Here is a 27,644-nt window from a genome sequence, read left to right as displayed (position 1 = left end):
TCACCAAGGAGGTGATGATGAAGTCAGGTTTCTAAAATGTAAGTTGGAATTCACCAAGAGGAAAAGGAGGAGAAGAGTATATAAAGCAAAGATGTAAACCATAAAGGGACATTCCTAAAGGGGTACAGATCCCTGGATAAATCACACAGTGTGTCCATCTCCCCAAAATATTTTATGGGTAATATCAACTTTGTAGAAATAGCAACAAAAGCCTTGGAGAAAAAGTAGAAACAAAATCTAAAGTTTAGGTTAGTCTGCAGAAGAACAAGAGACAGTCCATCTAATCTTGGTGATAGATTGTGTGTACGTGTTTGAGGTTTTATATATGAATACATGCATGCATATTTTTATTTATCATCATTTAGCCAGCATTGAAATCATTATACAATTAACTAAAAATTGCCTACACAAACTTTTCTAGGATTCACTCTCATATAAAGCAAAGTGTAATAAATAAAATTTTTAATTTCTTTTAAAATGAGATAGGGCTCAAAAATTTTAAAAAACATTAAAACTATTTCCTTTACTTTCTAAGTCTCTATGTTTTAATCTGTAAAGATATGTTTAATAATATATAATCTCCCTGTTAAGACTGGGATATAGTGTTTGGAGCCTAGACAAAGGAGATAAAGAAATAGAATTAAATCTACTACCATTTTCTCTGACCCAGCCTGGAATACTTAAATTAACTAATAGCGGTATTTTTCCATTACTGTTAGATACACGATGAACTAGTCAAGGGTATGTAAAAGTAGTTACAATATATGTACTGAAGTAAAAATCAGGAAAAATTGCCTATGATGTCTGTGTGCACTTATGGGATGTAAAATCACAATCTAATTGAGAAGAACATACATTTATGAAACAGAAATAATACGGGCAAGTGTAAATGAAGTCCTAAGCTACACAGTAAAGACTGTAGATGTTATCAGTTCTGAGGATGGAAGCAATGTTAATGACACTCATGACCTGTAGAATGCCAACGTCCTTGTCATAGCTCTCTATTTCTTTTCAAAAATCTTTTCTCCCACGGGGGGAAAAAAAAGTTCACTAAAGAAAGATTGGGGCCAGGTGTGGTGGCTCACGTCTGTAATCCCTACACTTTGAGAGGCAGAGGCAGGAGGATCGCTTGAGTCCAGGAGTTTGAGAACAGGCTGGGCAATATGGTGAAACCTGTCTCTACAAAAAATTAGCCAGGCATGTTGGCGTGTGCCTAGAGTACCAGCTAATCAGGGGGCTAAGGCAGGAGGATCCTTGAGCCTGGGAGGTTGAGGTTGCAGTGAGCCCTAATTGCACCACTGTGCTCCAGCCTGGGCAAGAGTGAAAAAGAGGAAAAACTAAGTCAACATAGTTCAAGAATCCAAAACCAATTACTAGCAATTCAGAGAATTACCTTATAGGCTTTAAAAAACATATTAGAGCTATTTGGCGGAAAAAAGTTAGATTCACCCTTCATACCGCACACAAGCATAAACTCGAAATGGATCAAGAGCTTTATTGGAAAAAAAAACTATACAAGTTCTAGAAGAAAACTTGGGTGGATTCCTTTTTAACTTCAGTGTAGGGAAAGGTTTTGTAACTATAATTTCAAAGGCAGAGGCAAAACAAATAAAAGATTGATAAAACTAACTATTTAAAAATAATACTGTGTTACATGACAAAACATAAGAAAAGGAAATGACAAACTGGGATACAATATTCACAATATGTATCACAGATAAAGATCTGATATCTTAAATTTCTCTTTCTTTCTTTCTCTCTCTCGCTCCCTCTCTCCTTCTCCTTCTCCTTCTTCTTCTTCCTCTTCTTCTTCTCTTCTTTCTCCTCCTTCTCCTTCTCCTTCTACTTCTTTTTTTTTTTTTTTTCTGAGACAGGGTCTCACTCTGTTACCCTAGGCTGGAGTGCAGTGGCACAATCATAGCTCACTGTAACTTTGAGCTCCTGGAATAAAATGATCCTCCTGCCTCAGCCTCCTGAGTAGCTGGGACTACAAGTGTGCACCACCTTGCCTGGTTTATTTTTTATTTTTTAATTTTCTTGTAGAGACAGGGTCTCACTATGTTGCCAGGGCTGGTCTTGAACTCCTTGCCTCAAGTCATCCTCCTGCCTTGGCCTCCCAAAGTGCTGGGATTACGGGCATGAGCCACCACACCCAGCCAAATTTACTTCTTAAAAACTATTTAAAATATAACAAAAATGACCAAAAATTGTAGAGAAAAATAGGCAAAAATACATAAACAGACAATCCACTAAGAGCTAAAGATAGTCTTAAACATATATAAAAGATGTTCAACTTTATTCATAGTAAGATAAATGCAAATTATTAAAATGATGTTAAGATATCATTTCTCACTCATCAGATTGGCAAAAAAAAAAGTCAAAGGCGACCATCCTGGCTAACACAATGAAACTCCATCTCTACTAAAAATAAAAACACATTAGCAGGGCATGGTGGTACATGCCTGTAGTCCCAGCTACTCGGGAGGCTGAGGCAGGAGAATCGCTTGAACCCGGGAGGTGGAGGTTGCAGTGAGCTGAGATCGTGCCACTGCACTCCAGCCTCAAAATAAATAAATAAATAAATAAATAAATAAATAAATAAATAAAATTTAAAAAGCTTGATACAGTGGACTGAGTGTTTATATCCCCACCACCACCAAATTAACATCCTAACCCCAAAGGTGATGGTATTAGGAGGTGGGGCCTTTGGGAGGTGACTAGGTTATGAGGACAGAACCCTTTAAATGGGATTAGAGAGAAATCCTTCTCTCCTTCTGCCATGTGAGGACACACTGAAAAGACCCTCTAAGGGGAAGTGGGCCCTCGTTAGACACCAAATCTGCCAGTGTCTTGATCTTAAACTTCCAGGCCTCCAGAACTGTTAGAAATACATTTCTGTTGTTTATAAGCCAGTCATGCATCATTTTACACCAATGTTATGAGAAACATGTCATTAGGCAATTTCCTTGTTGTGTGAACATAATAGAATGTACTTACACAAACCTAAATGGTACATTCTACTACACAGCTAGACCATATGGTATAGCCTATTTCTCCTAGGCTACACACCTTTAGGACCCATTGCTATACCAAATACCATAGGCAATTGTAACACAGTGGTAATTATTTCTGTATCTAAACATATCTAAACATGGAAAAGGTAAGGTGTTGCACTACTATGTTATGATGGCTACAATCTCACTTAAGCCATAGCAATTTTTCAGTTCTATTAAAATATTATGGGACCACCATCATATATGTGGTCCATTGTTGACTGAAATGTCATTATGCAGCACATGACTGTATTTTGTTATAGCAGTCCAAAAGGACTCAGGACCCTTGACAATACACTCTGTTGGGGAGGATGCAAGAAAACATCTCATCCTCAATATAAGATGCAGTATATGAGAGTACATGGAGAGGTATTCTCATATATTGCTGATGGGAATATGGCAATATGTAACAAAACTACATGCAGATTTACTCTTCAACACAGCAACCCCACTTGTAGAAAGGTATCCTTAAGTTACACCTCCAATAATTCAAAAACACACATGTACAAAGTAATATATCCACTGTATCAAGCTTTTGACTTTTTTTGGCCAGTCTGATGAGTGAGAAATGATATCTTGACATCATTTTAATAGTTTGCATTTCTCTTACTATTAATAAAGTTGAACAACTTTTTATATATGTTTAAGACTTTTTTTTTTTTTTTTGATGGAGTCTTGCTCGGTCACCCAGGCTGGAGTGCAGTGGCACGACCTCAGCTCACTGCAAGCTCTGCCTCTCAGGTTCATGCCATTCTCCTCCCTCAGCCTCCCAAGTAGCTGGGACTACAGGTGCCCGCCACCACGCCTGGCTAATTTTTTTGTATTTTCAGTAGAGACGGAGTTTCACCGTGTTAGCCAGGATGGTCTCGATCTCCTGACCTCGTGATCCTCCTGCCTCGGCCTCCCAAAGTGCTGGGATTACAGGCGTGAGCCACCGTGCCTGGCCAAAACTATCTTTATATAGCTCTTAGTGGATTGTCTGTTTATGTATTTTGCCAATTTTTCTCTAGAACTTTTGATCATTTTTGTTATATTATAAATACTTGTTTAAGAAGTAAATTTGGCCGACTGTGGTGGTTCACGCCTGTAATCACAGCACTTTATTACTTTAATAATGCAATAAGGCCGGGCGCGGTGGCTCAAGCCTTTAATCCCAGCACTTTGGGAGGCCAAGACGGGCGGATCACTAGGTCAGGAGATCGAGACCATCCTGGCTAACACGGTGAAACCCCGTCTCTACTAAAAAATACAAAAAAACTAGCCGGGCGAGGTGGCGGGCGCCTGTAGTCCCAGCTACTCGGGAAGCTGAGGCAGGAGAATGGCGTAAACCCGGGAGGCAGAGCTTGCAGTGAGCTGAGATCCGGCCACTGCACTCCAGCCTGGGCGACAGAGTGAGACTCCGTCTCAAAAATAATAATAATAATAATGCAATAATATATTGCATTATTTGTAATATCAAAATATTAGAAACTATCTAATATCTAAATGGACAGGTTGATTGAATAAACTATAATACATCCATACAATGGAGTACTGTGCAGCAGTAAAGAAGAACTAGGAAGATATCTAGGAATGATATGGAATGATTTCTAGGAGATATTAAATTTTAAAAAGCAAAGTGCAAAAGACTATATAATATGTTACATTTTGTGGAAGAAAGAGGGAAAATAAGAAAATATACATTATCATTACAAAAAGAAACACAGGCAGGATAAACCAGAAAACAATGAAATATGTTTTCTGCAAGGAGTAGGGGTGAGAGGATGAATGGAAGGGACACAGGAGGGAATGGTTGTTCTCTGAGTATAACTCTTTGTATAGTTTTGACTTTTGAAAGCATGTTAATATCTTACATATTCAAAAAATAAATCAATAAGAATGAGGAGGGGGAAACTTAAAAGCTAATGTCAATTGAAATAAATAAGTGTAATGTATTTCAAATGAATAACATGACCACAATAAATGGAAACAAGTTTAAAATAACGAATCAGAGAAATATATGAAAACAGTATAGCCTCAGTTTTGGAGGGGATGAGGAAAGAAAAGTGCGAACAAGTCATGAACTCTTTTTTGTAGGGTTGTTAATTGGTAGTGGTATGGACAAAGCAATTTCAAAATTATTTTATATGTAATTAGGATTAAGCAAATGAGTAAATGTGTTGATGTTATTGGGAGCCAGGGTTCTCACTGTGGAAAAAGGAATATCTAAGGAATATGTAAGAATGAAATGGGGAAAGGCAAAAAAAGAATCTTGTAGAGATGGACTGGAATTGGAGAAACTGGTATGAACCATGATTTCTAAATGTGAATATGTATATACATATTTATATATGTGCACATGTATATATGTGTGTGTGTATGTGTATGCATATGTGCGTATACATGGCTTTACAAACTAAATCTCTGTTTGTTCAAAAGTCCAAGAAGCAAATACAATCTGGTAGCAATGAATATGCCTCGTGCCCAGATCTTGGTTTCTAGTGCCATTCCCCACTAAAAGGAATCTGTCCTCCTTCAAGAAATGGCTGATTCCAGGGCTGGGGCAGCATAGATACATTGGAGCCTAGGACATCCTGTTACGCCATCCTGTTAAGGAAGTGCTAAAAAAAAAAAAAAAGTGTCAGCATATTGCAAGGACATGAGGACTATCTTGAAGGGGCCCCACTGGCCAAATCTGAGACAATTTAAGCACCAAACTAAGTACATATAGTAATGAATTATAAACCATTGGTAGAATAGTGAGGGTCCAGAGCCAACTGATCCATTAGGCACAGTGACTGAGACCCATGATACTTTCAAAGGCCCATGAAAATGTCTTAATTTTAACTTATTTTAAAAGAAATCAGGAGAAAAATAAATGCACTAGCAATAACATCCTGGATTATATTTATCTTTATAGCAACAAAGTCATTAAATATAATTTTTTAAAAATTATATGGAGGAACCATGAAGACAAAAGTGCTGAGGGCCCATGAAAGTCATAAGGCTGCCCTTAGCAATGGGGACCATGTGCTAAACTGGAAAATCATCATTTTGCAACTTTCATAGTAAAGATTAATTCAAGCAAGAATCATCAATAGAAGTTAAATCTAAAGGAATTGTTTGATAAGGAATAGGATATTGGCACCATCCTAAAATGTCTCACCCACAGACTTATTAGTCGCAGGAAAGAAAGAAAAAAAGGTGATTATACAGTGGAAAACTAAGGTATCACTTCGATTGGATGATCAAAATTAATATTACCTTTGAAAGACAGATGGACATCACGTGCCTCCAGATGTAATATCCTGAGAAGGTCACAACATCACCTATGCAATATTCATGCTGAGAGTGTATAAACGAAATCTAATCATGAGGAAACATCAGACAAACAGAAAACGAAGTGTTCTATTAAAAAAAAGAAATGTGGGAGAGTTGTATTCTTCAAAAATGTCAATGTCAAAAAAGACAAAGAAAGACTGTGGAAATGTTCCAGATTTAAGGCGGCTAAAAAGACATGGCAATTAAATGCAATATTTGACCCTAAAATTGAACCTGTACTGGAAGGGGAAAAAAACCTGTGAAGGACATGATTAGATCAGCTAAAAGTTTTGGAATATGAACAGTAAATTAGATTATAGCATTCTATCAAGGTAAATTTATGAAGTCAGTAACTGTAGAGCAAAGCCCTTTCCTTTGGAAATACATGCTGAGCTGGGCCCAGTGACAAACTCTGTGGTCCCAGCTACTCAAGGTTGAGGTAGGAGGATAGCTTCAGGCCAGGAGTTCGATACCAGCCTGGGTAACATATTGAGACTCTATATCTCAATCAATCAATCAATCAATCAATCAATCAGTCAATGCTGGAGTATTTGAGGATAAAAAGCCATGAGCCATGATATACACAGCCTGGCATGGTGGCACACACCTGTGGTCCCAGCTACTTGGGGGGTGCTGAAGCATGAGGATCACTTGAACCCAGGAGGTTGAGCCAAGATCATGCCACTGAACTCCAGCCTGGGTGACAAAGTGAGACTTTGCCTTAAAAAAAAAAAAAAAAAAAAAAAAAGATATTTGTAACCTACATCAAATGGTTTAAGGAAAAAATGTGTGTGTGTGTGTGTCTGTGTGTCTGTGTGTCTGTGTGTCTGTGTGTAAACAGAAAGAGAATAAATAAAAAAGCAAATAGGTAAAATGTTAGCAATGGCTGAATCTTTGTAAAGGATATTCAAATGTTCCTTGTATTACTTTTACTTTTGCAACTCCTTGTAAGTTTGATATGATTTTTAAGTAAATTTTGAAAACTTAAGAAATAAAAAATATATTAGAGTATCATACTCTATGCATGACATTGGCTGGAGTTTTCATGTTATAAACAGTTTCTCATCTTATTATATAATCTTTGAGTCTATTATTTTAAATGTCTACATAGCATTCTATCAAATTGATATGCTAGAATTTACTGGGCTATTGCTTTATTGTTAAAATTTTAAATTACCTTCAATTTTTTTCTGTTTTAAACAATGTTGACAGTTGTTAAGCGTCAGCATTCTAGAACATTACCTATATTCAAAATCCCAGCTCTGTTACTTATTAGCTGTACGGCTTTGAGTAAATTATTTATCCTTCTATGCCTCAATTTCAAGTTAGGCATAAACAGTATTTATAGGGTTGTTGTGAATATTAAATGAGATATTCCTATAAAGAACTGGCCGGGAGTGGTAGCTCACACCTGTAATCAGAGCACTTTGGGAGGCCAAGGCAGTAGAATCGCTTGAGCCCAGCAGTTCGAGACCAGCCTGGGCAACATGGCAAAACCTTCTCTACTAAAAATAGAAAAATTAGCTTGGTGTAGTGATGTGCACCTGTAGTCCCAGCTACTTGGGAGGCTGAGATGGGAGAATCACCTGAGCCCAGGATACGGAGGTTGTTTTAGTGAGCCAAGATGATGCCACTGCATTCCAGTCTGGGTGTCAGAGTTAGACCCTGTCTCAAAATAAAATAAAATGAAATTTAAAAAAAGCTTGCTAGTCAGAATGTAAGTTGATGAACAATTTGGCAAACAATTAAAGTTTAACATTTATGTACTCTAAAATGCAAAAATTCCACTCCTAGATATATATCCAAAAGAAATTCTTGCACATATACAGTAAGAGATGTGCTCATGACAGCATCATTCACAATAATAAAAACCTAGGAAAAAGTCTTCAATGCCCATCAACAAGAGACTGAATAAACTAAGTCCATAACCACAGTGGAATATTACACAGCTGTTTAAATGAACAAACTGTGGTGACATGCAACAACATGCATGAATCTTAACAAATACCACTAAGTGCAAAAACTACTGTGTGCCACATGATTGTTTTTATTAAATTGAAAACATTTATATATGCATATTTAGGAATGCTTATAAATACAATAACACTATATAAAAAGGAAAGCAAGGGAGTGAGGATTCAGGTTGATGGCTGCCTGGCATGGGAGGCGTTAGGATATGGCATGGGTAGGGGCCAAATGTGGTAGGTTTATGGGTGCTTTTAATACTTTAAACAAATGGTTAGCTAGCCAGCTAGTCAGCAAAGCAGACAGCTCTGAATGCTATGTGAAGAATGGATCAAAGGAGTAGAAGCTGGAGCAGGATGAGCAGTTAGGAGGATGTTTAGTATCCAGATGAAGGAGGGTGAGGCATTGTTCTCAAATGGTGGCCATTGAGACGGAGAGTAATGAACAGAATCAGAATCTATTTTGGAGGTAATGGAGAACTTGCTCTGATGACTTAGATGTGGCAGGCAAGGAATATTCTATTTTACAAAGCTTCCATAATTTAACAGTCTGCTCTTATGGTACATCTAAGTTGCTTACAATATTTTTTGCTCCAATAAAAGGTCTAAAATGAACATCCTTGTACCTTAATCTTCATACAAATTCAATTAATGTCTTTCTTTTTTATGGTGTGAGATAGGGTCCAATTTTATTATATTTAAAATTGTAATTTTTTTAGAGCAGTGTTAGGCTCACAGTCAAATTGAAAGGAAGGTACAGAGATTTCCCATACGGCCTCTGCCCTCATACATGTTCTGCCTCCCAATTACAACATCCCTCACCAGAGTGGTACATGTGTTACAACTGATAAACCTACACTGACACACCATTATCACCCAAAGTCTATACCTTACATTAGTGTTCATTCTTGGTGGTGTACTTTCTATGGGTTTGGACATGTGTATAAGGACATATATTCATTACAGTATCATATAGTATTTTCACTGCCCTGAAAATCCTCTGTGTCCCACCTTTTCATCCTTCCCTCACCCCAACCTCTGGCAACTACTGATTCTTTTACACTCTCCACAGTTTTGCCTTTTCCAGAATGTGATACAATTGGAATCATATAATATGTAGCCTTTTCAATTGGCTTCTTTCAGTTAGCAATATGGATTTAAGGTTCCTCCACGTCTTTTCATGGCTTGATAGCTTTTTTCTTTTTAGCATGGAATATTTCATTTACTGGGTGTACCACAGTTTATTCATTCCTCTAATGAAAGTCAACTCGGTTGCTTTCAAGTTTTGGCAATTATAAAAGATGCTATAAACATCCGTGTGCATGTTTTTGTATGGACATAAGTTTTCAGCTCCTTTTGGTAAATGCCAGAGAACTCAAATGCTGGATTATATGGAAGATGTGTGTTTAGTTTTGTAAGAAACTGTCAAACTATCTTCCAAAGTAGCTGTGCCCTTTTGCATTCCCACCAGCAATGAACGAGAGTTCCTGTTGCTCCACATCCTCACCAGCATTTAGTGTTGTCATGTTCTGGATTTTGGCCATTCTAATAGATATGTATCTTGAATTAATTTCTTAAAACCAACCTGCAGAAATGAAATTGTTATACCAAAGGATATGTGCATTGAATAAGGCTTTTTGTTGTTATTGTTGTTTCGTTTTTTGGTTTTTTTCTGAGACGGAGTCTCGCTCTGTTGCCCAGGCTGGAGTGCAGTAGCGGGATCTCAGCTCACTGCAAGCTCCGCCTCCCGGGTTTACGCCATTCTCCTGCCTCAGCCTTCCGAGTAGCTGGGACTACAGGCGCCCGCCACCTCGCCCGGCTAATTTTTTGTATTTTTTTGTAGAGACGGGGTTTCACCATGTTAGCCAGGATGGTCTCGATCTCCTGACCTCGTGATCTGCCCATCTCGGACTCCCGAGTGCTGGGATTATCCCAAAGTGCTGGGATTACAGGCTTGAGTGAATAAGGCTTTTGATACATATTACCAAGTTAGCTTCCCGAAATGAAAGATTGTGCCATTTTAGCTCACACTAGCCTAGGCAACATGACGAAGCTTCATCTCTACAAAAAGTACAAAAATTCACTGGGTGTGGTGGCCCGCGCCTTGTAGTCCCAGCTACTCCAGCGACTGAGGCAGGAGAATTGCTTGAGCTGGGGAAGGGGAGGTTGCAGTGAGCCAAGATTGCACCACTGTACTTCAGCCTGGAGGGCAGAAGGAGACACTGTCTTAAAGAAAAAAAAAAAAAAAAGAACAAGAAGAACTTACAGTAGTGCCTGGAATATACTAAGCATTCAACAAATATTAGCTATTTGAATAAATTTTGTACATTAAGCTTTTTCCATTGGGGGATCTAAACTTTTGCAATATTAATAGTTAACTATAAAGGCAATACTGATATTTTGGGATACATAAAAGAATGTATAACGTAGAGATAAGAATGGCAATATTTTGAACAATGAAATAGATGATTTTATAATCTTTGGTTTCTTTAAAAAAATTGGAATTCATCTAAAAAAGGATATATCTGCTATTCTAAAATCTACCACTCGGTGGCAGCGTAACCAATTAATTGGCAACATTACTTTAACTCGTGATTTTCAAACTCAAATTTACAAAAATCTCAAAATAGAAAAAGGGTTCCTAGAAAAGAAGTGTGGTGGCCGGGCGCGGTGGCTCAAGCCTGTAATCCCAGCACTTTGGGAGGCCGAGACGGGCGGATCACAAGGTCAGGAGATCGAGACCATCCTGGCTAACACCGTGAAACCCCGTCTCTACTAAAAATACAAAAACTAGCCGGGCGAGGTGGTGGGCGCCTGTAGTCCCAGCTACTCGGGAGGCTGAGGCAGGAGAATGGCGTAAACCTGGGAGGCGGAGCTTGCAGTGAGCTGAGATCCGGCCACTGCACTCCAGTCCGGGCGACAGAGCGAGACTCCGCCTCAAAAAAAAAAAAAAGAAAAAAGAAAAGAAGTGTGGTTATAGCAGCCACATTAAATCTATGGCTGATGAATTATTTGAGGTACATCTATCCCAATACCTTGCTAGGTGTTGGTGGGCCAGACATCTCTAAACTGATTTATATTTTCTGTAACCCCATTTCCACCCTCCCTTAAAAAGGTTTTCCTTCAGTCTTTTCCATCTCAATAAATGACATAAGTACCATCTACCTAATTGCTTAAGCTAGAAGTTAAAAGTCACTCTATTGTGGGGTGCAGGGCTTTTTATTGTTGATTCATAGTTGTGTTATATTATGGTAAAAAGAAATGTGGTCTGTATGATATCCACTTCTCAGTATTATCTCATTGGCTTCGTAACCAAATTTTCAAGTTTTTCACATTTACTTAGAGAACATGTACTCTCCACTACGTGAAGGATTCTGGTTATATCCATTAAATCAAGCTTGTGAACTGTGTTTTTCAGATCTTCTATATCCTTATTGTGTCAGCTTTTTCTGTTTCTGTAGGAAATATGGTAAAGAAAAATTTGCCACTGTAATTGTGGATTTGTTAATGACATTTTTGCTTTACATGTACTCAAGAGGTATTGTAAATTACATATAGAGTCAGAATTGCTACATCTTTCTGGTACCAACGTGGAGAAATCCCATCTCTACTAAAAACATAGTTAGCCGGGCATTGTGGCACATGCCTGTAATCCCAGCTATGTGGGAGGCTGAAGCAGGAGAATCGCTTGAACCTGGGAGGTGGAGGTTGCTGTGAGCCGAGAACGTACCATTGCACTCCAGCCTGGACAACAAGAGCAAAACTCTGTCTTAAAAAAAAAAAAAGAAAAAAAAATTCCTTTATCGTTTACTTAAAAAAATCTTAGGCCAGCCGGGCTCAGTGGCTCACGCCTGCAATCCCAGCACTTTGGGAGGCCGAGACGGGTGATCACCTGAGGGCAGGAGTTCGAGACTAGCCTGATCAACACGGAGAAACCTCGTCTTTACTAAAAATACAAAATTAGATGGGCGTGGTGGCGCATGCCTGTAATCCCAGCTACTCAGGAGGCTGACACAGGAGAACTGCTTGAACCTGGGAGGCGGAGGTTGTGGTGAGCCAAGATCACGCCATTGCACTCCAGCCTGGACGACAAAGCGAGACTGCATCTCAAAAAAAAAAAAAAAAAAGTGTAGGCCAAGCGCCGTGGATCCCAGCCAAGGTGGGTGGATCACCTGAGGTCAGGAGTTTGAGACCAGCCTGACCAATGTGGTGAAAACTGATCTCTACTAAAAATACAAAATTAGCTGGATGTGGTGGTTCATGCCTGTAATCCCAGATGCTTGAGAGGCTGAGGCAGGAGAATCGCTTGAACCTGGGAGGAGAAAGTCACAGTGAGCTGAGATTGTGCCACTGCACTCCAGCCTGGACAACAAGAGTGAAACTCTATCTCAAAAAAAAAAAAAAAAACTTTATTCCTAACAACGTTTTTCACCTTTAAGTCTATTTTGTCTGGCATTTCTACTGCTACACGAGCATTCTTTTGGATAATATTTGCCCCCCATATATTTTTTTACTCATGTACTTTCAGTCTTTTTATGCATTTATGATTTAGCTATGTCTATGGTTAATATAATATAGCCAGATTTGTTTCTAATCTGAGCAGTTCTGATTTTAACTGACAAGTTTAATCTATTTATATATTGAAATTACTGATTTATTTGAACTTATTTCTAAAATTGTATGATTTTTATAATGATTTATAATAGCGTTTAAAACATTTTTTCCTCCTTGTATACCTTTTATTGGTCTAGTTTTATTTTTTCCTCTTTCTTTACTGTTATTGAGGTATTTATAAAGGTGCAGAGCCTTTATATCTTTTTTATAATTGCCCTTACATTTTTATTTTTTTTTTTTCTTTTTGAGGCGGAGTCTCGCTCTGCCGCCCAGGCTGGAGTGCAGTGGCGCGATCTCGGCTCACTGCAAGCTCCGCCTCCTGGGTTCACGCCATTCTCCTGCCTCAGGCTCCTGAGTAGCTGGGACTACAGGCGCCCGCCACCGCGCCCGGCTAAATTTTTGTGTATTTTTAGTAGAGACGGGGTTTCACCATGGTCTCGATCTCCTGACCTTGTGATCCGCCCGCCTCGGCCTCCCAAAGTGCTGGGATTACAGGCGTGAGCCACCGCGCCCGGCCACATTTTTAATGTGTACATCAGATGTCTAAAGTGAATCAATGTATCTGCTCCATTCCTGAATGATCAAAGGCCTTAGAAAGTTTTACCTCCCATAACCCTCCCTCCCGTCTTGTTCATTACTGTTACCTAGTATTTGGTTTTACCATCTTCTCAATTTAGACATTAATATCATTGTTAATATTGTTTACAATCAGTACTTATTTAGGTATGCTCACATGGTTAGCAATTTTCTCACTTATCATTTCCCCTTACATTATGTTGATTTAAATTCTCCAGTGGGTCAGGCACTGTGGCTTATGTCTATAATCCCAAAACTTTGGGAGGCCAAGGCTGGAGGATCGCTTGAGCCCAGGAGTTTGAGACCAGCCTGGCCAACATAGGGAGACCCTGTCTCTATTAAATTAAAAAAAAAAAAAAATAGCTGGGCTTGGTGGTGCATGCCTGTAGTCCTGGCTACTTAGGAAGCTTAGATGAAAGAATCACTGAAGCCCAGGAGGTTGAGCTGCAGTAAGCCAAGATTGGGCCATTGCACTCCAGCCTAGGCAACAAGACAAGACCTTGTCTCAAAAACAAAGAAACAAACAAAAATCCTTCAGTGACTTCATATGAGAAAGAATAATATCCAAACATTTTACCACAACACTTAGAATGACCTGGCCCATGCCTGCTTCTCCAATTTCCTCTCATAAACTTAAATACTTATGTTTAACTTTATAGGAAATTACCAAACTGTTCCCTGAAATGGTTATATGATTTTGCATTCCCATCAGAATGTATGAAAGTTCCAGTTATGACCGGGCACAGTGGCTCACGCCTGTAATCCTAGCACTCTGGGAGGCCAAGGCAGGCGGATCATGAGGTCAGGAGATCAAGACCATCCTGGCTAACACGGTGAAGTCCCGTCTCTACTAAAAATACAAAAAAAAAAAAAAAAAAATTAGCTGGGCGTGGTGCTGGGCACCTGTAGTCCCAGCTACCTGGGAGGCAGAGACAGGAGAGTGGTGTGAACCCGGGAGGCAGAGCTTGCAGTGAGCCCAGATCATGCCACTGCACTCCAGCCTGGGCGACAAAGCGAGACTCCGTCTCAAAAAAAAAAAAAAAAAAAAAGAAAAAGAAAAAAGAAAGAAAGAAAAAAAAGAGAAAGTTCCAGTTATTCTGCAACCTCACCAGCACCTGACATTGTCTTTTCATTTAAACTACTTGAGTAGGCATGAGGTGGTGTCTCATTGTCGTTTTAATTTGTAAACGACTAATGAAGTTGAACATCTTTTCATGTACTTATTTGCCATCTGTATATCTTTTTTAATAAAGCGTCTGTTCAGATCTTTTGCCCTTTTCTTTACTGGGTTGTTAGATTTCTTATTATTGAGGTTAGAGAGTATTTTATATATTCAGGTTACAAATATTTTATTAGACATGTTTTGCAAATGTTTCTTACCAGTATGTGGCTTGTCTTCTCATTTTCTCTACCTTCCAAAGAGCAGAACTTTTTTGCTTTGTAAAATCCAATTTATTAATTTTTCCTTTTCTACCCAGCCTTTTAATCCTTCTTCCCATCCTGTTCTATCAGTCTTCTTTCTCTGTCTTCAGTCATGTGTAATTCTCCCACTTTGTGCAAAAATCTTCACCTTTCCTCATTGTCACTGTTCTTTTTTTTTTTTTTTTTTTTTTTTTTGAGACGGAGTCTCGCTCTGTCACCCAGGCTGGAGTGCTGTGGCCGTCTCCCAGCTCACTGCAAGCTCCGACTCCCAGGTTCACGCCATTCTCCTGCCTCAGCCTCCCAGGTAGCTGGGACTACAGGCGCCGCCACCTCGCCCGGCTAGTTTTTTGTAGTTTTTAGTAGAGACGGGGTTTCACCGTGTTAGCCAGGATGGTCTCGATCTCCTGACCTCGCGATCCGCCCGTCTCGGCCTCCCAAAGTGCTGGGATTACAGGCTTGAGCCACCGCGCCCGGCCTGTCACTGTTCTTTTTCCCCATTTATTTCCCTGCCAAATATTTGGAATGAATGTCTACAAAAGCCTCCAATTCTTTACTATTTAGTCATTCCTTAAAGTCCTAAAATTTTTGCTTTCATTTATACCACACTACCAAAACTAACCTCTTGACGTCACCAAAAAGCCTCTTACATGTCCATTCTAATAATATTTTCTAACCCTAATTATTCTCTACTTCTTTTTGGCATTGAAATAGCTGATGAATCCTTTCTTCTAAATTTTTTTTATTTTTTTAATTTATTTTTTTTTTAGACAGAGTCATGCCCAGGCTGGAGTGCAGTGGCACCATCTCAGCTCACTGCAACCTCCACTGCCCGGGTTCAAGTGATTCTCGTGCCTCAGCCTCCCAAGTAACTAGGACTACAGGCACATACCACCACAGCTAGCTAATTTTTGTATTTTTACTACAGACGGCGTTTTGCCATGTTGGCCAAGCTGGTCTTGAACTCCTGCCCTCAAGTTATCTGTCTGCTTTGGCCTCCCAAAGTCCTGGGATTACAGGCATGAGCCACCATGCCCAGCCCTAAAAATTATTTTTTCACTTCTCATTTTTGACATTCCTCAAAAGCTGAACTAACCCCTATGTTATTTCCTTGGGAATTAATTCAAATATTATTTAATATCATGTAAATAAGAGGTTTTGGTCTTTGTTTTATTTTAGAGATTAGGGTCTCATTGTGTTGTCCAGGTTGGTCTTGAACTCTTGAGGTAGCTCGTGATCCTCCTACCTCAAACTCCCCAGTAACTGGGTCTTCAGGTGTGCACCACCAAGCCAGGCTTAAGGGTTTTTTTGGTGAATAAATTTAAGGTTTCGTGTTGTTCTGAAGTCAGACTGAAGTAGCAAATATGAAATAGGTGTTAAAGTGCTTACAGGAAATAAGTTCCCTTAAATGAGTTGAATATCACCATTTATTTTTTAAATGACGTCATTGTCTTTTTTAAAACCTGAATTCCCAATGAGAGAAATTTCAGCAGAACATATAACTGATTTTTATTATAAACTTTAAATTACTGGAGTCCAAATGAATAAAATTTACTCTCATTTTTTCATTAATTATAACATATGCATTACATATTGGGAAGCAATACAATCCAAGAACAATTTCCTAGGAGAGGGGGTGTAGTTATTAGGATTACAAAGGGTTTTTTCTAATATTTATTAGGTAGAGAAACTGAAATATAGTAAAATAGATTTTTCCCCTACCTAAAGTAAAATTATAAAAAAGACATTTCAGTTTTGATTTTGCCTCATTGGAACCATAATTAGCAAGCGGTTTCATCCTTCTCAGGTATTCCCCCGTCTACCATCCTTTCCTTCTCATTCACCTTCTCTTTCTTTTTCCCCTTTTTATTTCCTTTAATTAGTAAAATGACCAGAAAATATGACTAAATTAAGGCACTGCGTTTCTCCCAATTCTAGGTTAAAGTAATTACTTCTTGTTATTCCAGCTAGTTCTTCTGCTGGCTTCCCTTTATCTGCTGAAAAGTCTGTTTTCAGATGGACAGCTCCTGCTTTCTTCTTCTTGGGCAGAGCAAAAGAGAGCAATGGCTGAGATTTCCTGATTCATTAGTGTCACAAGGTCAGGCTAGGAAAATCTGTGCTCTGGAATCCTCCATGTCTCCATTGTGGGGATATCAGTGCATTCTGAGCACATTGAGAGGCAGCAGAATATAGGAGAAAGAGCTTTGGAGTTAAAAAGACCTGAGTTCACATCAATCCTGACTACCACTTAATAGGCACATGACCAGAAAGGCAATAAATTCTTCGAGCATGTCTCCTCATCTGTGAAACAGAGATAGATGAAAATGTCTATTTTAACAGGAAGCATGAGTAAGGAATCTGACACTTAGTACATACTGAGTACAGTTTAGTCTCCTCCTCTACTCTCCCACAATACTTCCTTTAGTTGAGAACGGCTCTTTAAAATGTCATCCCTGGCTGGGCGTGGTGGCTCATGCCTGTAATCCCAGCACTTTGGGAGGCCAAGGCGGGTGGATCCTTTGAGGCCAGGAGTTCAAGACCAGCCTGGCCAACATGGTGAAACTCCAACTCTACTAAAAATAAAAAATTATGCCGGGCGCGGTGGCTCAAGCCTGTAATCCCAGCACTTTGGGAGGCTGAGATGGGCAGATCACGACGTCAGGAGATCGAGACCATCCTGGCTAACATGGTGAAACCCCATCTCCACTAAAAAAATACAAAAAACTAGCCGGGTGAGGTGGCGGGCGCCTGTAGTCCCAGCTACTCGGGAGGCTGAGGCAGGAGAACGGCGTAAAAAGCCGGGAGGTGGAGCTTGCAGCTTGCAGTGAGCTGAGATCCGGCCACTGCACTCCAGCCTAGGTGACAGAGCGAGACTCCGTCTCAGAAAAAAAAAAAAAAAAAAAAAAAAAAATTAGCCGAGCAGGGTGGCACACGCCTGTAGTCCCAGCTACTCAGGAGGCTGAGGCCCGAGAATTACATGAACCCAGGCAGTGGAGGTTTCAGTGAGCCAAGACTGGGCCACTACACTTCACCCTGGGTGACAGAATGAGACTTCATCTCAAAAAAAAAAAAAAAAAGTCATCCCTTCTTGGTGTACTGATGTAAAGCTAATCCCTTAGCACCTCCCACAGGATACACTGACATGATAGTGAGATAAGGAGATATACTGTCCCTTGAATATATTTGTGTTTTTTTTTTTTTTTTTTTTTTTGAGACGGAGTCTCGCTCTGTCACCCAGGCTGGAGTGCAGTGGCCGGATCTCAGCTCACTGCAAGCTCCGCCTCCCGGGTTCACGCCATTCTCCTGCCTCAGCCTCCCAAGTAGCTGGGACTACAGGCGCCGCCACCTCGCCCGGCTAGTTTTGTATATTTTTAGTAGAGACGGAGTTTCACCGTGTTAGCCAGGATGGTCTCGATCTCCTGACCTTGTGATCCGCCCGTCTCGGCCTCCCAAAGTGCTGGGATTACAGGCTTGAGCCACCGCGTCCGGCCATATATTTGTGTTTTTTAAAAAACTTTCGGGGTAAGAATTTTTGATGTGGCAAGGACAGTGCTAGTCGTGGTTTCTACATTGTGTTATGGAGACTCTAAAAGTTCTATGAAGCATCTCAAGAAGTTTCTGAAAGCATATAGTAATGGAAAACATATTTCATTTCTGCCTGCTCTGACTTCCAGACTCCACTCTGACAATAGATATATTGGTCATCACCAATTAATTGTACCACTTTTTGTAGAAAGAGCATACAGGTTCCTATGAAGATCATACAGCAAGTGTAAGTCTATAAACAAAGTTCAAGGCACCTTGTTAATTATTTTCTTTTGTCCTTAAGTATTATACATATGTTATATGAAATAAGTGGAACATTAACATTAATCTGAAACTATTTTGTCAAATTAAGAATATGCATAATCTTGATTTGTTTTGCTTTGAATTTTTAAATTTGTTTTGTTTTGTTTTGCTTTGAGACGGGGTCTCTAACGTTGGCCAGGGCTCAAGCCATTGTCCCGAGTAGCTGAGACTACAGGTGCACACCACCAAACCTGGCATATACATAACCTCAACCCAGCAAGTATAGTTCTGGGAATCTCTCCTAGAATATACTCACATGTGCATACAAATATCTATCTATCTGTATCTATTTATCTATCTATCTATCTATGTAAAAGCATACTTATTACAGCCTGTTTGTACTAACAGAAGACCAGAAATAATTGGTTAAATATCATAGAATATCCATTCCATATAACAAAATACTATAAACCAATTAAATAATAAATAATTATTAAATAAATAGCAATTATATGCCCAGAACCTTCTTAAGTGCTGAATAAGAATAAAAAGAAGTATAAGCCATGGTTCTTGTCCTGAAGGAGTTTACACCCTGGTTAGATAGAGTCAAAGATACACAGTATATATCTAGCTTTGATGTCTTCTATGTGAGTCAACTTGCTGATTGGTGTTCTTGTAAAAAGATCTCCTGTACCTGGGATCAGCAAACTACAGCCTGTGGGCCAAATCTAACTCCCTGTCTATTTTGTAAATAAATTTTTATTAGAATACAGCCATGCCCATTCATTTACCTATTGTCTATAGCTACTTTCCTGATACAGAGTTGAGTACTTGCAACACACACCATATGGCCTACAAAGCCAAAAATACTTACTAACTGGCCCTCTATAGAAAAATTTTGGCTAGGTGAGGTGGCTCAACCCTGTAACCCCAGCATTTCAGGAGGCCGAGCAGGTGGATCGCATCAGCTCAGGAGTTCAAGACCAGCCTCAGCAACATAGTAAAACTCCATCTCTACTAAAAATACAAAAAACTACCCAGGTATGGTGGTGCACAACTGTAGTCCCAGCTATTCGGGAGACTGAGATGGGAGAATCACCTGAGCCTGGGAAGTCGAGGCTACAGTGAGCCATGATTGTGTCATTACACTGCAGCCTGGGCAACAGAGTGAGACCCTGTCTAAAAAAAAAATAAATAAAATAGAAGAGAGTTTGCCAAACCTAAGAAACAAGCAAACAAACAACAAACAAACACTTAAGACTCATTTGGAATTAAGCACAGTAGTTTTAAAATATGTCCATATTAACTTGCTATTTTGACAATTGTTATGTGCCAGGCACATTTCTTGATATTACATGCTTTGGGGGAAGCTAATGGTTTGGGCTTCCTCATATGTTGGGTTTGAAGTATCTGTAGATTTCCAGATAAAGATTACTTTGCTCTTTTAGCAAACATTGATTGAGAACCTAATATGAGCCAGGCACTATCATACACACTGGAGAAGCAGAGGTGAAAAAATATGTAGTGTACTATGAGAGACATATCTTGGCTATAGGATTAAAAACAGCCATAAGGTCCACTCAAACACCTTGCAAGATCCTATGCTATATAAGCTACACTACAAAAATAATAATAATGACAATGGCAATAATAATAATATCACTCTAATTATTCAGCCCTCACTCTAAGATAGACATTTTGTATAAATAAGCTCATTAAATACCATTAACAACTCTATAAGTTCACATTCATATCCCCAATTTACAGTTGGGGAAACTGAGTCTTATGTAAGATAAATGACTTGATAAAAATCTCACAACTAGTAACAAATAGTAATTTGCTTTGAACGTCCATAAATTATTTGATGCTCCTTCCTTTAAAAGGTGGAGATTGGCCAAGCATCATGGTTCACACCTGTAATCCCAGCACTTTGGGAGGCCCCGGCAGGAGGATTGCTTGAGCCCAGGAGTTCAAAACCAGCCTGGGCAACATGGCAAAATCCTGTCTCTACAAAAAATACAAAAAATTAGTCAGTCATGGCCGGGTGTGGTGGCTCACGCCTGTAATCCCAGCACTTTGGGAGGCCAAAGAGGGCAGATCACGAATTCAGGAGATCGAGACCATCCTGGCTAACATGGTGAAACCCCATCGCTATTAAAAATACAAAAAAAAATTAGCCAGGTGTGGTGGCGGGCACCTGAAGTCCCAGCCACTCAGTACGCTGAGGCAGGAGAATGGCATGAACCCGGGAGATGGAGGTTGCAGTGAGCCAAGATTGCGCCACTGCACTCCAGGCTGGGTGACAGAGTGAGACTCTACCTCAAAAAAAAAAAAAAAAAATTAGTCAGCCATGGTGGTGCATGCCTATAGTCCCAGCTACTTGGAAGGCTGAGATAGGAGAATTACCGGAGCCCAGGAGGTGGAGACTGTAGTGAGCTGTGATCACATCACTGCACTCCAGCATGGGCAACATGGGCAATAGAGTGAGATCCTGTCTCATTTAAAAAAAAAAAAGGGGGTGGAGCTTAATTCTCCTTTCCTTGAGTGTGTGCAGTACTGGGCAATTTTCTTCTAACAAAGTACAATGTAAACAAGGATGACTTCTGCGACTAGATCATAAAAAGTGGGAAAGTCTTCTCCTTGTTCTCTGTCAAATCACCTGTGCTGGGGAAAAACAACTGCTATGTGGTAAGAACATTCACGTAGCCCTAAGGAGAGGTCCATGTGGCAAGGATCTGAGACCTTTTGCCCACTGCCAGCAAGGAACTGAGGCTTTCTACTAACAGCCATGTGACTAAGCCTTCTTGGAAGTGGATCCTTCAACTCCAGTCAAGCCTTCACATAACTGGAGTCCTGGCCAACATCTTGACTGCAACTTTATGAGAGACTGTGAGCCAGAACTGCCCAGCTAAACTACTGAATTCTTGACCCATACAAATATTTATTATCTCACATTATTATTTGGGGGTAATTTTTTTATTCAGCAATAGATAGCTAATACAAAGCTGAAAGACACAGACACTCTAGAACAATGGGTCCATAAACTTTTTTTTGAAAAACCAGATAGTAAATATTTTAAGCTTGTGGGCTACATGGTCTCTATTGGAAGTACTCAACTCTGCCATTGTAGCAGGAAAGCAGCCATAGACAATAGGTAAGCAAATTGGCATGGCTGTGTTCCAATAAAACTTCATTTGCAAAAACAGGTGGCAGGCATGTGAATTGTTGTTTGCCAATCCCTGCTCTAGAGAAACTAATTATAATAATATTAAGCAATTATTAGAATGGAATAAAGGAAGCTGTGGGATTTCTCAGCTTAAGGCTGCAAAGGAAGCCCTTGATTAGGAAAGGGTATGTCCAGTTGGATGCGGTAACTCACACCTGTAATCCCAATACTTTGGGAGGCTGGGGTGGGAGGATCACCTGAGGTCAGGAAGTCAAGACCAGCCTGGCCAACATGACGAAACTCGTCTCTACTAAAAATACAAAAATTAGCCAAACATGGTGGCACATGCCTATGATCCCAGCTGCTCGGGAAGCTGAGGCAGGAGAAATGCTTGAACCTGGGAGGTGGAGGTTGCCGTGAGCTGAGATCACACCACTGCATTCCAGCCTGGGCAACAGAGCAAGACTCTGCCTCAAAAAAAAAAAAAAAAAAAAAAGTCCGGGGTATGTGCACAACATAGTCACAATTCTCTTTTTATCTTTTTCTGTAAGTTTTTACCAAGAGAAGAGAAATAAAATAATTCTCCTTAAGAAATCTGATGAAATGAGAATTGAGCACCAACCAGATAAGAGAATGAGCAAACTGCTTGTATGGTCTTTTTTTTTGCCAAGCTGCTAAAATCTTTCAGCACCATTGCCAAAGCTGTGTTTTAAACAAGGAAAGCAATTTGGTTAAGGGCGGGAAGAAGATTACTTCGTATTAACACCTGGAAATACAACCAGGAACTAAAAAGCAGTTGATAACTGTTAGAAGAAATTAAAAGGTGACCCAAACTTTACTTAAGTCTGTTTCTTAACATTATGGTCTAAGTGTATCACATTGTCTTTGTGTTCAATCTGTAAATTTACCAAACACATTATTATGGAAAAAACTCATAACAAACTGGAATTACATGCTGACTAGATATCTGTTAGAAAGAAGCCTGTTTGGACCTTACCATCATAGCCCAGGGTCACTATTTGTAGTGGCAACTTCTCAAACTGCAGATTTGCTACGCAGCAGGCAATCCCAGACCTAATATAATAACAACGAATATTTATTGAATATTTACTCAACATCAGGCACTGGCTAAGTACATTACATGTATTATTTCACTTAATCTTCCCAATAATCCTATAAGGTCGGTGTTATTATTATCCCCCTTTTACAGATGAGAAAAACTGGGGCTCAGTAAGTAATTTGTCCAAGGCCACTCAACTAATAAGTGGCAGAGTTAGAATTTGAACCTAAGCGGTCTACTCCTGAAGCTCATGGTCTTAACTGGTGCCCTCTGCAAGCCCTGAGAAGACAAGGCTAAATGTAACATTGTACGATAGCTATAACCTCACATTTTCTTTCACACAAGATCAATTTAGTTGGGTGAAGATAATTCAAATCCACTAAACAATTGAAAAACACTCTTAAAACACAATAGCAACAATCATACATCACTGTACAGTGGAGTAGTATCTACCAGAGGGTTGGTTCCTAAATCAACATGAAAGGAAAAAAACTCAATATAGGCTAATTATCCCCAAAATTCCTTAAATTGCTCATAAAGTGTAGTTCTGTAGAATCAGATTTGTAAGGAAACAACAGATTCATATCTCCCTTCTTATGCTCACTCTAAGATATATCCTCATTTAGGGGGATGGATGAAGATTTATCTTCAAAATTTAAGTTCTCCCTCCTCTCTTTTCCTCTCTCTTTCTCACTGACTATATATATAGTTGAATGTAAGTAATTTTCAAATAGTACTTATGACGTTACTCTGCTGTAATACAAATCTAGAACAGAACATAAATGCTAAGGCACCCCAAAGTCAAGAATATTAATAAATCCTCTATTATCAAATGCAGCACAGGAATAAGTACTTCAGGGGTATTTTGACACATCTTTGTCATGGCATATCCACAAAGTCCATTCTTCTAAGCAGACCATCTTAGCCTACCCTGTGCATGAACCTTATCCAGGCAACAGAACCTGTGTCACAAGCAGAGCAAAGTTCTCTCTCCTACTCATTATCTACAATCAGTACAGCAGTTGATAGGGCTTTCTGAAATGACAGCTAAAGCTGTCGGGCTCTGAACTCAAATAGCTGGGACTAAGAAGTTTAGAAGACATCGTTTGGAAAAAGAGAAGTGAAGCAACAAGAGGGCAGAAAAGGACAATTAAGGAGGCTCTGCCAGGGAACTGGTTTCAGAGGAAGAAGGCAAAGAAAAGTGGAAAATGAGAAAAACCTCTCTGTAAAAACCATATGTCCTACATATTCCCTCACTGTATTAAGTCAAGTTCAAGTACTTGTTCATAAACAGAATCATCATAAGGTTAAAAAAGAAAAAAAGGAGGGGTTGAAACAAGGCCAGGACTAGAGTCAGGCAAGTGAGCACTCACCTGGGGCACTAAATTGAAGAGGGCTCCAAAACACGCAGTAATCAAGATAAATAACATTTTAATGCAGCAGCTTATAAAATCAGATAGGCAAACTACAGCTAGATACCTGCTTTACAAATAAAGTTTTATTGGAACCAGGATCAGGTTTAAGGAGAGGCAACTGGAGAAGAGGCTCTTACAAGTGCAGGATAGAATTCTGTCTTTATTTAAAATGTTGATATTTTGTTCATCATGGATTTTTTGCATTAATTTTGATATTTTGTTTGTTTGCTTGTTTTTGGTTTTTGTTTTGAGACAGGATCTCACTCTGTTGCCCAGGCTGGAGCGCAGTGGCAAGATCATAGTTCACTGCAACCTCAAATTCCTGGGCTCAGGAGATCCTCCTACCTCAGCCTCCCAAGTAGGTGGGATCTTAGGCATGGGGCCAACATGCCTGGCTAATTTTTTGTTTTTTTGGTGGAGATGGGGGTCTCACTGTGTTGCCCAGGCTGGTCTCAAATTCCTGACCTTAAGCCATCCTCCTGCCTCAGCCTCCCAAAGTGCCTGGAATACAGACATGAGCCACTGAGCCCACCCTAATTTTGATTATTTTAAGATTAAGGCACCAAAACATTTATCTCAACTACTGATAGTAGAAATTTAAAAGTTACTGATGGTAGAAATTAGAGGGAGTTTTTGGCTCCCCATAATTTTCAGCTTCGCTCATGTCACCGTAGTCCTGGCCTGAATTGTAAAAGAGAGAGCGGGGAGGTAGAAAGACAATTGGCGATTTAAAGATTTATGTAGAGACTTGGAATCAAAACCTGAAGCAGGAAAGTTGGAGATTCCATTTTATCTTGCTGTATTGCATTCTGTGCCCTGGGCGCCCTCATGCCAGTGAAGGCCGTGCTTTCATTGAGCTCCTTCACTTGCCTTGGCAGCTGTACTCACTTTTATATGCAGGTTCTGGAATGCTGGGAGCTGTATGGCAGCCAACGTCTCTCCTTTCCCTTCTCAAACATGACGTTCTCTGTAATTCAGTTACAGACACCTCTTTCCTTAGCCTTCTCACCCAGGGAGCCTGATCAAGGAATCTAAGAACTAAGCCTCATTTGCCTTCTCTGGATATGCAAGAGAATTTGCATATATCTTGTGTCCATTTGCATTCCCCTCACATGGGGCATTTAGAATAAAAACAACATTCATGAATCAAAATGAAGCTAGTTCCATTCTTTCTCTGTCAAAGTATAGAGTAAGTAAAAGGATACTGCAGTGTGAGAAAAGAACCGAAATTATATTTGCCAGGGTTATGTGTAGTTTTAAAAGCAATCCAATTTGGTGGCATTTACCACCATGAAATTGGCGTTTAATATTTATAGGTTTAGCCTTGGAGAACATAATCACTCATGACTGAAACAGCCACCCCTTTCCTTACCATTTTTGTAGAAATTTGAGCCAAGAGCCCTTAAAAGCTGAAGCTGTCCTCTTTTCCTCCTCCAGGTTGCCACTTAAAGTGTGGAAAGCCTAAGGGTTCCTGATGACTGATTCCTCCATTTGAGACAAAGTGGCTGAGAAACAGATTTAAAAGTATGAAAAGAAGAAGGAGTATTGCTCCTCATGCCCCCTGAGCCCCTTTGGGAGCTGAAAGAACTAAGGAAAAGAAAAGAGTAGGCTGGTATGAACTCTGCACAGAATTTCCTCTAAAGAAACCAGCCAGTGGACAGTGGACTACTAGTCTCAAAAGGAGATGGAGCTCAATATGACAAAAACCGATATTGTAAATAACAAGGGCAAGTTCATTATAGAGTTGTTTTTAAAAAATAGAACTGAGGTCGGCAAAGCCTGAGTCCTGCCGTCTCGCCTTCCTCCCATACAGCATGAGCTTCACCACTCGCTCCACCTTCTCTACCAACTACCGGTCCCTGGGCTCTGTCCAGGTGCCCAGCTACGGCGCCCGGCCGGTCAGCAGCGCAGCCAGTGTCTATGCAGGTGCTGGGGGCTCTGGTTCCCGGATCTCCGTGTCCCACTCCACCAGCTTCCGGGGCGGCATGGGGTCCAGGGGCCTGGCCTCAGGGATGGCCGGGGGTCTGGCAGGAATGGGAGGCATCCAGAACGAGAAGGAGACCATGCAAAGCCTGAACGACCGCCTGGCCTCTTACCTGGACAGAGTGAGGAGCCTGGAGACTGAGAACCGGAGGCTGGAGAGCAAAATCCGGGAGCACTTGGAGAAGAAGGGATCCCAGGTCAGAGACTGGAGCCATTACTTCAAGATCATCGAGGACCTGAGGGCTCAGATCTTCGCAAATACTATGGACAACGCCCTCATCGTTCTGCAGATTGACAATGTCCATCTTGCTGCTGATGACTTTAGAGTCAAGTATGAGACAGAGCTGGCCATGTGCCAGTCTGTGGAGAACGACATCCATGGGCTCCGCAAGGCCATTGATGATACCAATGTCACCCGACTGCAGCTGGAGACAGAGATCGAGGCTCTCAAGGAGGAGCTGCTCTTCATGAAGAAGAACCACGAAGAGGAAGTAAAAGGCCTACAAGCCCAGATTGCCAGCTCTGGGTTGACCGTGGAGGTAGATGCCCCCAAATCTCAGGACCTCGCCAAGATCATGGCAGACAACTGGGCCCAGTATGACGAGCTGGCTCGGAAGAACCGAGAGGAGCTAGACAAGTACTGGTCTCAGCAGATTGAGGAGAGCACCACAGTGGTCACCACACAGTCCGCTGAGGTTGGAGCTGCTAAGACGACGCTCACAGAGCTGAGATGTACAGTCCAGTCCTCGGAGATCGACCTGGACTCCGTGAGAAATCTGGAGGCCAGCTTGGAGAACAGCCTGAGCGAGGTGGAGGCCCGCTACGCCCTACAGATGGAGCAGCTCAATGGGATCCTGCTGCACCTGGAGTCAGAGCTGGCACAGACCCGGGCAGAGGAACAGCGACAGGCCCATGAGTATGAGGCCCTGCTGAACATCAAGGTCAAGCTGGAAGCTCAGATTGCCACCTACCGCCACCTGCTGGAAGATGGCGAGGAATTCAATCTTGGTGATGCCTTGGACAGCAGCAACTCTATGCAAACCATCCAAAAGACCATCACCCGCCAGATAGTGGATGGCAAAGTGGTGTCTGAGACCAACGACACCAAAGTTCTGAGGCATTAAGCCAGCAGAAGCAGGATGCCCTTTGGGGAGCAGGAAGCCAATAAAAAGTTCAGAGTTCATCGGGAAAAAAAAAAAAAAGAACTGATAGATAAGACTACCTCAGTATGTCTCCAGCCCTGTTCAAGCAAAATGGTACCTGACCAGAGGGTATGAACATTGCAATCTGTGTGACAGGGAGAGA

The 27,644-nt window shown here is 40.5% G+C and overlaps 2 protein-coding genes across 3 annotated transcripts in view; one reads left to right on the top strand and one right to left on the bottom strand.

Moving 5' to 3' along the window:
• NRG2 (neuregulin 2) overlaps positions 1-27,644 on the bottom strand; it is a 271,056-nt gene that overhangs the window by 218,286 nt on the left and 25,126 nt on the right. The gene's annotated exons all lie outside the window — the stretch shown is intronic.
• Positions 26,131-27,463, top strand: LOC117065766 (keratin, type I cytoskeletal 18-like). Its single transcript, XM_033181027.1, has one exon. The coding sequence runs from the start codon at positions 26,171-26,173 to the stop codon at positions 27,461-27,463; it is 1,293 nt and encodes a 430-aa protein (XP_033036918.1). The 5' UTR covers positions 26,131-26,170.

Source organism: Trachypithecus francoisi, unplaced genomic scaffold, assembly GCF_009764315.1.
Source record: "Trachypithecus francoisi isolate TF-2019V2 unplaced genomic scaffold, Tfra_2.0 Lachesis_group2, whole genome shotgun sequence".
Taxonomy (NCBI): Eukaryota; Metazoa; Chordata; class Mammalia; order Primates; family Cercopithecidae; genus Trachypithecus; species Trachypithecus francoisi.
The sequence above is the reverse complement of the archived record's forward strand: the minus strand, read 5'-3'. Positions and strand labels throughout refer to the sequence as shown.

Bases quoted from the DNA above. Each gene is read 5' to 3' on its own strand.
- LOC117065766 (XM_033181027.1), top strand. From the start codon at position 26,171: ATGAGCTTCACCACTCGCTCCACCTTCTCTACCAACTACCGGTCCCTG.